Source organism: Tenrec ecaudatus, chromosome 17 (genome assembly GCF_050624435.1).
Source record: "Tenrec ecaudatus isolate mTenEca1 chromosome 17, mTenEca1.hap1, whole genome shotgun sequence".
NCBI lineage: Eukaryota > Metazoa > Chordata > Mammalia > Afrosoricida > Tenrecidae > Tenrec > Tenrec ecaudatus.
Genome location: NC_134546.1, coordinates 47,398,107 through 47,410,784, shown reverse-complemented (window position 1 = coordinate 47,410,784; position 12,678 = coordinate 47,398,107). Strand labels below are relative to the sequence as shown.

Sequence of the window (12,678 nt, the reverse complement as noted above, 5' to 3'; positions counted from 1 at the left end):
GGCCCCAGGGTTTTTCTGTCCTTCCACTGCTTCTAAGATGGCTCATCCTTTTAGCTAGGAGTGGTAATGAAAATTGACCAATCTCCTTTATTAATGTTTAACATGTCTTATTTGCACTGCCCTACCCACTCCTTAGGTGACAGTTACAGAGACTTGGGTAGAAGAGCCATATTAAGAAATTTCACCCTACCACATGGGTTAATTGAAGAAATAAAGAGTGTAATTTAAAATTTACTTGAAATGACTGAGAATGGAAACACAATTATACCACACCCTTTTGGATACAGTAAAAGCAGTTCTCAGAAGCCAATGTAGAGCAATAAGTGCAAACATCTAAAAGGATGAAAGTGATGTAAAAGGATGAAAGTGATCAAGTAAACATCTAAAACAACATCTAGACCAGCAAAACATATCCTCAGCCAACAGAAGGAAAACATAGTAAAGATCAGGGCAGAAATAAATTAATCTGAAAATGAAAAATTAGAAAATTCTTTCAAAGGCAAGGTTCTTTGAAAGGATTAACAAAATTGATTAACCATTCGCAAACCTAACTAAGGGAAAAATGCTATGAATAAGAGGTGAAACAAGTGACAACATAGCATAGCAAGTTGAAATAAACAATATGATTCCATAATATTAGGAAAAACTGTATTTTAACAAATTCAAAAAAAAACTATAAAATATGGACAAATTTCTAGAAACACATTACCTATATAAATCAACTCAAACTGATGTAGAAAATCTTAATAGATCTATAAACCTGGAAGAAATAGATCTGGTCACTGAAAAATTCTTAACATCAAAAAGTCCAGGACTAGATAGTTTTACTGAAGAATGCATCCCAACATTTAGAGAAGAAATATTTATACATACTCGCTGCTATCGAGTCAATGATGACTCACAGTGACCCCTTGTGGGTTTCCAACACTGTAACTGCAGAACTGCTGGTGGTTTGGGACAGCTGATCATGAGGATTGAAGCCCTATCAACAACCACCGCACCACCAGGGTTCCCACATTTAGGGAAGAGTGAACACAAATTTTACACACAAACTATTCCATAATATAGAAAAGGACAGCATAGTATCAAGTTCATTTTATGAAGCAAGTAAAACCATAATAACAACCATGAGAAGCATCACAAGAATAGAAAACGATAGGCTAATATCCTCTATAAACATAGATGCTAATTTTTTCAACAAAATTCTAACAAACAATTAGCAAATCTTAAACAAACTAATGCATCATGATAAAGTGGGATTCATGGTAGGTATGAAAAGAGATTATTAGTGGGTGAACAAGTAAATGTGGTGAAGAAAGCTGATGGTGCCCGGCTATCAAAAGAGATAGTGACTGGGGTCTTAAAGGCTTAAAGATAAACAAGCGGCCATCTAGCTCAGAAGCAACAAAGCCCAAATGGAAGAACACACCAGCCTGTGTGATCGAGTGGTCCCAAAGGGATCAGTTATCAGGCATCAAAGAACAAAAAATCATATCATTGGCTGCACACCTCCATGATAGGATCGCTGAAGACAAGTGGGTGCATAAGCAAATGTGGCGAAGAAAGCTGATGGTGCCCGGCTATCAAAAGAGATAGTGTCTGGGTTCTTAAAGGCTTGAAGGTGAACAAGCGGCCATCTAGCTCAGAAGAAAAAAGCCCACATGGAAGAAGCACACCAGCCAGTGCGATCACGAGGTGCCAAAGGGACCAGGTATAAGGCATCATGCAAAAAAAAAAGATATATGTATGTGTATATGTATATATATGTGTGTGTGTGTGTGTGTGTGTGTATTGAATGAAGGGGGAAGTACAAGTACAGAATGGAGACCCAAGGCCCAAGTTTCGATGGGTCAGTCAGGGTGCGAGGTAGTACCGATGAAAAACACAGCTTTCCCCCAGATCCAGGATGCTTCCTCCCCACAACTACCACGATCCAAATTCTACCTTGCAGGACTGGATAGGGCAGAGGTTGTACACTGGTGCATATGGGGGCTGGAGGCACAGGGAATCCAGGGTGGATGATACTTTCAGGACCAAGGGTGTGAGGGGCGATGCTGGGAGAGTGTAGGGTGAGTGGGTTGGAAAGGGGGAACTGATTACAGGGATTCACATGTGACCTCCTCCCTGGGAGAGGGACGGCAGAGAAGGGGGGAAGGGAGACTCCAGATAGGGCAAGATATGACAAAATAACAATGTACAAATTACCAAGGGCACATGAGGGAGGGGGGAGCGGGGAGGGAGGGGGAAAAAAGAGGACCTGATGCAAAGGGCTTAAGTGGAGAGCAAATGCTTTGAGAATGATTGGGGCAGGGAATGTGCAGATGTGCTTTATACAACTGATGTATGTATATGTATGGATTGTGATAAGAGTTGTATGAGCCCCTAATAAAATGTTTAAAAAAAAAGAACAAAAACAACCACAGCAACAACAACAACAAATCAGTCTTGGAGGAAATATATGCAGAATGCTCCTTGGAAAGGAGGATGGGGAGATTTAGCTGCCCTCTGTACTTTAAGGGGGAGAAAGAGGGAACCAATTGTAATGATTGATGTATAACACCCTCCCCGCCGGGGGGACAAACAACAGGAACGTTGGTAAAGGGAGACAGTGGATGGTGTCAGACACAGGTTCATGAGAGTGGCAGGGTTGGGGAAGGAGGGCAAAAAGAGGAGCTGATACCAAAAGCTGAAATAGAAACAAAATGATGATGGCAGCATATGTCAAAATGTGCTTGACACAATCGATGTATGGGTTTTCTTGTAAAACAAAACAAAACCAGAAAAAATATCAATAAAAATCAGGCAGAAAATAAAAAAGAGATGATTAAATATTAGAAAAACAACATAATCCACTATATAAATAAAACAAAAAGAATCATATGATGATACTAATTGATGAAGAAAAGGCACTTGATAAAATTTTTACATCCATTCTCAATAAAAAACCCACTAAATAAATTAGGAATAGAAATGAAATTCCTTAACATGATAAAGGCCATACACGAAAAATCAATAGCCAGCATTTCACTCAATGAAGAGAGATTGTATGCTTCCCCTTCTGAATTGGAGCCAGACAGGGTTTCATCTTTATCATCACCCTTATTTAATATAGCCCTGGAGTCTTAGCCAGAGCTAGAAGACACCAAAAAGATAATAAAGGCACCCAAATTGGCAAAGAAGAAACAAAACTCCCTCTATTTGCAGACAACATAATCTTATACAAAGAAAACCCCAAACACTCTATTTAAAAAAATCCTGAAACCAATTGAAAATGTTTGGTGGTATTCAAAAACTTTTCCGTTTCTACATCCTCAGAAGCGGACCGCCATTCGTCCTTCATAGAACATAGGAACAAGTGTGAGCATGGCAGTGCAGGTGGGCCGTGCTTCCTTCTGTTGCCCACAGGGTGGCAGAATCAACTTGATGACACCCAACAATAGCAATAGAAAAATTTGGCAACATAGCAGGCTATAAAACCAACATAAAAATCAATTTGTTCTCTGTATCTTATCAATGAGAAATCAAGAAAACAATATCATGTACAATTGCCAGACAAAGGATGAAATACTTAGCGAGAGACACAGCCAGAGAAACAAAAGACCTGCACAAAGAAAAACATGTAACAATTCTACAAGACCCCAAATAGACCTACATAAATGCAAATATGTTTCATGTTCGTCGGTTAAAAAAAACTTAATATTGTGAAAATGTCAATATCACCAAAATCGCTGTAGCTTGGTTGTTTGCTGAATGTGATACCACAATATCTAAATGCTATAAGGAAAGTGAGTTAATACAACTCTCATTCACGTTTATACACCAACCACTAAAGCCAATAAGGAAGAAAGAAAACTACAATTTCTTCAGTTTAAAATTGGTCAACATGCAATCAAGCTGCATTGAAAGTTAATAGTGATTAGAATTTGAAAGTTCAAGATAAAGAAGACAGCTCAGTATTTGGAAAATATGATCTTGATGATTGTGATAGTTGGGTTTTGTATCAGTTTGGCTGGCCAGGATTCTCAGGGGTTTCGCAGTTGAGGCTGATTAAATTCCTTATGACACTACCTAAAATAAGATGATGTATTCCATGATGGGAACTTCTGTGAGCAGCCAAACAGACTTTAAGGAGGTTAGAGTGGAGTATAGCTCCCTTACTCAGGTCACCGCCTTGGGGAAATGTAAAGTCAGGTGCACCCTACTTCGTATTACATACTAGGCACTGTGGAAAATGTTTACTCTTGTTTGCTGGGTTTGGATCTGACTTTATCAGCCTACAGTTCTCGGAACTTGGTCTGATATATTGCCTGCTGATCTCAGAAGTCAGCAGTGGCCTGACATCTAACCTACCGTATAATCTGTTGCCCTTGGATTCATTTGTATCTCCAGTCACAAGTTTAATCTGCTACCTTTGGATTCATCTCCCTCTGCAACCTGGGGTGCTCTTGGGACCCTCATTTCATTGGTTCTGAAACTAAATGAGTAATGAAAAGCCTCCAGCTTAGCATCTGAACTACAGTTTTGCTCTCTCTCCCTGTGTGTGTGTGTGTGTGTGCAATTTGTTTTCCTTCTCTAGATAACTCAGCCTAATACAATAATAAAAACAAACATGGTGATCACACGACAAAGTTTTACAAGAACAACTTATTCATTGTAAATACCTTTTTCAACAAAATAAATGGCAACTATACACATGGATCTTGCTTTAGGGAAAATACAGGAATAAAAATGACTATAGCAAGAGACTGTTGGGGAATCTCAATGTCACCAGCCAAAAGAAGGCCAGTAAGTAATTGTGGTACAAATCATCAATTGGTCGTATATAAGTAAAGGTTAAAACTGAAGAAATACGTTTAAAATGATTAAAAAAAACTGAAGAAACTTAAAAAAAGCTACAAGAGCCAAAATACAAACTTAAATATATTTCATCTGAATTTGGAGATATTTCAAGAACAGATTTGACATATTGAACATTATAATGACTAAAAGCTAAATGACTTAGGATGATATCAAGAATATTGTACATGAAGAAGCAAAAAGGCAATTAAGAAGTTAGGCAATAAAGAAAAGATCAAGTAGACGTCAGAAGAGACTCTGAAACTTGTTTATGAATGTAGAGTAGCTAAATCAAATGGAAGAAATGATGAAGAAAAAAAGATGAACAAAAAACACAAAAGACAGCTCAAGAAAGCAAAGCGTTATAATGAAATATGCAAAGACCTAGAGATAGAAAGTAAAAAGTAGAACATGCTCTGCATATCTCAGGCTGAAATAACGAAAAAACATTCAAGTCTTAAGTTATAATGTTTAATTGTTCTACAGGCAAAGTATTGGTCAATGTAGAAAGCATCAAAAGAAGATAAGTTACTATACCAAAAAAACTAGTGAAACAATCAACCACTTCAACAGGTAGCGCTATATGATCAAGAATTAATGGTATTGAGGACAAAATCCAACTGAACTGATGGTATCCGCAGAAATAATAATAAGGTGCCAGTAATGGACAGACTATCAATCTAATTGCTTCCACAAACCAATGCAGAGCTGGAGGCACTCACTAGTCTAGGTGAAGAGACTGTAAGCTAGCTACCTGGCCAACCGACAGCAAGAGATCCATACTTGTGCCTATTCCAAAGAAAGATGATTCAATAAAATGTATAAGTTATCCAGCAATATCATTAATATCACATGTAAGTAAACTTTTGCTGAAAAAGAATTTAAAAAATAATTGCAATAGTATATTGACAGGGAATGGCTAGACTATCAAGGCAGATTCAGGAGAGGATGTGGAACAAGGGCCTTAATGGTGGTGTCAGGTAGATCTTAACTGAAAGCAGAAAATACCAGAAAGAGTTTGTATTTCATTGACTAAGCATAGGCATTCAATTGTACTGATTATACCAAACTATCAATAACACTATGAAAAATAGGAATTTCAGAACATGTCATTGTTCCCAGGTAGAATGTGTATATAGACCAAGAAGCAATTGTTTGAATAGATTAAAGGGATACTGCATTGTTTAAAATCAGAAAAGGTATCCTTCCACCATACTTATTCAGTCTGTATGCTGAGAAAATAATCTAAGACACTAAACTACATGAAGAACTCAGTGCCAGGCATGGTAGAAAGCTCATCGACAACCTGTGATACGCAGGTGACACAGCACCGTATGCTAAATGCACAGGTGACCTGAAGCACTTACTGGTGAACATCAAAGATGATTGGTTTCAGTATGGATTACAACTCAATATAAAGAAGATCAAAGTCTTCACAACTGGACCAGTAGACAACATCATGATAAATGGAGAGAGTATTTAATTGTCGAGGATTTCACTTTATATAGATCCACAATCAACAATTATGGAGACAGTAATCAAGAAATCAAACAACATATTGCATTAAGCACATGCATTGCACAAGAGCTATTAACAGCATTAAAGATCAGTGTTAAAGATGTTATTTTGAGGACTAGGATATGCCAGACTCAAGCCATAGTATTTTCAACTACCGCATTTGCATATAAAAGCTGAAAAATTGAATATGAATTATGATATTGAAAGTGCCATGGCTTGCTAGAGGAATAAATAGATCTTTCCTGGAGTAAGTATAACCAGCATTGACCTTAGAAGCAAGGACATTTTGGATATTTTATTATTAAAGACCTCTCAAGAATCTCATGCTTTGAAAAGCAGAAGGTCATTGAAAAAGAGGGAGACATTAAATGTGATGTATCGACACATTGCTGCAATGTTGGACTCAAATACAACAACTGCGAAGTGGCACAGGACTAGACAACTTGACAGCTGGAACTCAATGGTTCTGTTAGCTAGGGGAAAACTGGACCACTGGGAAGATGGTGATAATAAAAAGAACCCAAAAATAAAGCTCCAGAACTCTAAGTAAAGTACTGTGTTCTTGAAAGCTCCCCATAGTGATGTAGCAGTACCAGGTAATTAAAATAGGTAGGTGATAGATATAGAGAGGTGTATTAGTCTGGGTACTTTAGAAAAACAAATCCACAGAAACTCATTTATAAGAGGGAATTTTACATAAAGGTTAAGTGTGCATCAAGAAAACATCCCAACCCAGTGCTGCCCAAGCCCAGAAGTTCAGCATTAACACATTAACCCATATGTCAAACACAAATCCATAAAGTTCTCCTCCATCTCACAAAACAGATGCAATGATGCTAACTGCAGGAGGAAAGCCGAGTCAGTGAATGTGTAAGCATCTCAGCGCTGGCAGGGGTCTCCACACGGGTGCTCCAGCACCCAGGGCTGCATCATGGTAGGTTCATGTGGCTTCTCCTCAGGGACGTCTTGCAGGAAGTGAGCTTTGCCAGCTGAAGCAGGGAACTGGCTAAGGCAGCTGCACCCTGGTCTGACCATCACAGAGCAAGAGACCTGAGAACTAGAAAGGTGAGGCTCACCGAGCCATTTATTCCTCTGCCCTTCAATTAACCCCACATGTTTAACGACCAGGTTGGCACAATAAACTAACTACCTCAATAGGTATATACAGAGATACATACATATATTTAGAGTCTTAATTACAAAGAACCCAAGCAGATTAGTCAATAAAAAGCATTAGTCAGGGCATTTTTGCACCTACTGTAATGAACAGTTTCACAGACTTATTGATTACTCTGTCCTTATTAGGAATTGTAAACTTTACAAAGGTTTTGATTTTGTAGAAAAGTATTGTGGGGTTTGGAGAGAGACAGATATTAGTCATACCTACAGAGTTTGATGTAGTGAAAAAGATGAAAGTGTTCAGAATTGATTAATAACTAAACAGACGTTAGCCCATACTTAACATGCTTAATGAGTATTCCAATACTGAAATGAGTTGCCATAAATTGGAAAGAAAAACAAAGAAATCAATGTAAAAATAGAAAAAGGATGTATGAACAAGCAATATATAGAATGGGAAATCTGAATGTCTCATGAGCAAATAGATGAAATACAATAAGATATCCTCTCTTATCCTTCCAAGCAGAAAAAAAATTCACGGGGAATATGGATGCCCGGTAAAAAGTACAGGAAGACATCTTCAAAATGGAAAAAAAAACACAACCAACCCTGTTGAGGAGGAAAATCCTGCACTTCCTAGAAACCAGGAAAACAACTTAAACGCTAAGTAGACTAAGGTTTCTCAAAGTCAGAGTTTGTGGAAAAGGCTGGAGCCAGGGGAGGAGACAGTGCAGTTTCCATGTGGAGTATTCGACAACTCCTGCTGACTGCCCCTGGCACCTATGCGCATGTCCTCACCAGGAGTGTTCACCATTCCCATGTTTCCCCTTCACCACCAAGCAGTGGCCCTGGTTGCTTCTATGTACACATGCACGTTCAAAAGCAGGAAGACCACAGGCCACGGACAACTTCATCTTGGTATTTGTCCTTATGGCAGTGGCTTCACATGATATTTGTCTTTTGTGATTGACTAACTTTACTCAGCATAATGTTCTCTAGGTCCAACCATATCTTGAGGTCCAAACAGCGAGTAAAAAGTCTTGTGGAAGCATCTCAGCACTGGTTCAGCTCTACATGTGGCTCCTCCAGCTCCAGGGCTCAGGCCGCCATCAGCATAGCTTCATGGAGCTTGTCAGTAGAAAGGTGAAGCTGAGAGAGTGGGTGTCTTGCCTCCAGGGAGGAAAACTGGAGCTCCCAGAATCCTCAGGAGAAAGCCATGTCCACACACAGGCATCATTGGCTATGACCTGATTGACAGGCTACTCCACCCTTTTGTTCAAGTTGACAGGAGATTATGTAGGTTCCTGCTACAGGAGCCTACTAATTAAGATATTTGTGCATCAAACGACTTCACCAAAAGAGTAAAAAGAGAGGCCAAAGACGGGGCAAAATCTTCATCAATGACACAATGGATATGGAATTAACCTCTGAAATCTATAGAACACTGAAATAAGAAGAAAAAAACAAACGATCCAGTGCAAACATAGGCAAAGGAGTGAACATACAGTTCATCAAAAATATATTCAGATGGCTAACAAACACATTAATAAATGCTCACAATCACTAGCCATCCAAGAGATGCAAATCAAAATGATGATGAGATATTGCCTTACACCAACAATTAGTCTAATTCAAAGAACATGCAAATGGACAGAAAGCAATAATGCTGGAGAGGGTATTGAGTGATTAGAACTCTGGTGGGCCTGTAAACATGTATAACCATCATGGTAAGCAGTATGGCACTATCTAAAACAAATGGGGATGGAAATCCCATACGACCCACCAATACTTCTGCTGAGTATATGTATCCTAAAAAAGTAAGTGATACGACATAGTCATTGCATGCTCATTGCAGAACAGTTCATAATAGCATGAAGTTGGTAGCAGCCCAAATGTCTATCAGTAGAAGATAGGCAAAGAAACTTTGATACATACACACAGTGGAATACTATGCACCCCTAAAAATCAGTTATGTAACCATGAGCACCTCAAGATATGGTTGGCCCTAGAGAACATTATGCTGAGTAACGTTAGTCAATCAACTAAGACAAATATTGTGTGAAACCACTGCTATACGGCCAAATACCAAGATGAAGCGGTGGCTCTCAGGTCATGTAGTCATTCAATCTGGCCTCCCAGGCAATGGGGTGTTATGACTGTCTAAATTCTATACCATTGACTAGTTTAATTATACCATTATTAGAATTACCAAAGGCCCCATGGAGGTTATGTGTATTGTTTCTCAAAAAGCTGATAATGCTACTGCTATTGTGGAACAAATATATATGTATGGATTTTGAGTTCACATTTAATCTTAAGCCCTAAGTTAAGAACAATCAACAGAGAGTACCTGGCTATCAGAAAGAATAGTGTTTTGGGTCTTAAAACTAGTTTTAAAACAAGCAACCAATGAACTGAGGTGTCAGCTAAGTCCACAAGGAAGAAGCACATTAGCCTGTGTGATCCAAAGATTAAAAATTATCATTTAAAACAAGATGAGGCTATTGTATCAGAGCTTAAATTCTGAGCACTTGTTTTGCAGAAGGCTACGGATGACAGTGGAAGTCCAGAATCTATTTCCAGAGCGCTCTTGTGGATTGATCTTCATTAAACTCCCGCAGAACAGGGATGTAAATACCTTTGTCATCAGAGTGCTTGAGAAAGTGAATTAATGTTGATATTGTTAGGCTACATTTTAATATTTTATATATTTCCCTTTTGACTTATTTTTAAATACTTTTATTGGGGGCTCTTAGATCTTATCACAATCCATACATTCCTCTAATGTGTCAAGCACATTTGCACATATGCCGCCATCATCACTTTCAAAGCATTCTCTTCCCACTTGAGCCCCTGATATCAGCTCCCCCTTTCTTCCCCCTCCCTCTCTCCTGCCCACCCTCACGAACTCTTGATAAATTATAGATTAATTTTTCCATATCTTACATCAGCCTCCATCACCTTTCACACACTATTCCATTATTTTTCCCCCTGGGAGGAGGTTCTAGGTTATTCCTGTGATCGATTCCCCCTTTCTCTCCCCACCCTCCCCTAAGTCTCCTGGTATCTCTAATTTTAAAATTTTCTAGTATTTATTATTTTATGCTTTTTTTTGGATTGAGGTGTTTTGATGTTGTTGTTTTTTTTATTTTGTTGGAGGGACTTGTATAAATTTCCTTATATGAATCCAGGTTAGTTAAATCTAGAGAGACAGTAATGAGATTAGTAGTTTCTTAGTGGTATGGCAGGGGGCACTGAAGGGGTATGGGAAGCTAATACTAATGAGCACAAAAATGAAGAAAATATTCTAAAACTGATAGTGACAGTGATTTCACAACTCTTTAATATTTTCAAACCACTGAATTGTAAGGTACATAAATTACATATCAACTAAACTGTTAAAAGAAAAGAAAAAAATATAACAATGAAGGGAAGTGCCCATTTTAATATATTGCGACATTGTGAGTAACACTTGGGAATGGAATGCTAAATTTAAAATAAATAATATGCACAGTGGCATTGCAAGTATGTTTCGAATGAACCTGTACAAAATGAATTACTATGCATTTCAGAGTACAGGTATGCAGATGTTTATGTCAGCATTCTATATATAGGCCAAACAAACAATAATAAAAACCCAGGGAAACTCAAAATACTAGGAAAATGACTAAATGAATATTATATGTTATGGAATAATATGTAGCTAGTAAAAGACTAGAATCTATGGGTTTGTGGTTCAAATCTTCTAAAGTTACCTCAAAAAAGGGCCCTGTCATCTACCTTGGAAAGATCAGAGTCATTGAAATCCCTAAGAAGTCTACTTGGGACTGCCATGGACCCGAATCAAATCCTTGGGAGCTGGTTTAGTTTTCGTTTGGTTAAGAGAATATGCTAAAAGACGGGTTAGGTAAAATAGAGAAATATCGTGGTCTCTTATTCAGTGGAGCAACCACGTTGTAAATTATTATGTGCATTTTGACTCTAAGGTGTTTGCATTTTGAACTGTTTTGACTAGAGGGTCACAAGGAGACAGGCCAGTACAAGACCAGTACCAGACCAGAGTAGACCAGTATTATTATGTCAGTCATTTGAATCTGGGGAGAGGTGGGGCAGGGAAAGGCACCTTTTAAAACTACATTTTGTATTGTTTCAATTATTCTAATACTCTTTCGTAGTTTAGAAGGCCATGGGGAAAAATGGAGCACATTGAACAAATGCTGAGACCATGCTACTTGCAAAATAACTGATATGACTAGCGATATTGGTCTGGATAAACCAACAATCTAGTAGAAATCCAAGACATTGCTCATGAATCACATTAACTAGGTTTCTAAGGAACCAAACTCATTGTTTTTCATATGAGCAGCTAGTAGGCGAAAATCTTGGTCTGTTTTATCACCCTGACACAACTGCAGGCAAGGGTGTGTTGGCTAGTACAAGCCCAGGCACCATCTTTTGGCTGACCGATACCTTGAGCAATGTCATCCTGTTTCTGCGGGCAGGGCCGTTCCACTTTGTGCCTGTGTGGTGGCAGGTTTCGCTCGGGCTTCTTGGGGCACCTTCCCTCATTGAACACATGTGGCAGGTTGGTTGTGTGCACCTGTCGGAGCTGCTCATAGTCACTCAGAGCTGCAGTCAGGTCCCAGTTTTTGCCTGTGGACAAGAAGGGACATGAAATCACAATATTAATTCGTTAACAATAAATTCTAAAAAGAAAATTACCATGCAAACAGGATATCCAAAATAGTTTCTTCTTGCTAGTTGCTCTTGCTTCTCAGAAGAGAAATAGTTTGCCTTTTAATCTCTTGAAGTAGAAATTTACAGCCATGACTGATGTCCATGTGACCTCTATAATCTCATAGCATTAGACTATGATGTCGGTCTTTAGTCATGTTCCTATATTTTTATTATATTTTTGTATTGTTTCAAGCATGTTGACACTCGTTTGTAGTCAAGAAGATCATATGAAAAAAGGAGCATATGGGACAATGAGTATACGGAGCATATGGTGAGGTTTCTGATATACTATTAGGATTTTAAGGGCCTGGACTCCCTCTGTGTTATTCTGAGTCGAAAGTAGGAGCCATGACCTGAAGCAGAAAAGGATTCGGATGAGGCACTAAGAAGTCAAACTATCAAAAAAAAAAAAAAAGAAGTCAAACTATCTTCAGCAGGGGGAGGATAGCATCACCCATGTTTGCACCA

General features: G+C 38.5%; 1 protein-coding gene across 2 annotated transcripts in view; it reads right to left on the bottom strand.

Moving 5' to 3' along the window:
- Positions 1 to 12,678, bottom strand: part of OTUD7A (OTU deubiquitinase 7A) — a 151,957-nt gene that overhangs the window by 94,886 nt on the left and 44,393 nt on the right. For both annotated transcript variants that reach the window (XM_075535611.1, XM_075535612.1), the window contains exon 2: positions 11,944 to 12,126. In XM_075535611.1, the coding sequence (XP_075391726.1) occupies positions 11,944 to 12,126 (183 nt within the window). The remainder of the gene's footprint in view (positions 1 to 11,943; positions 12,127 to 12,678) is intronic.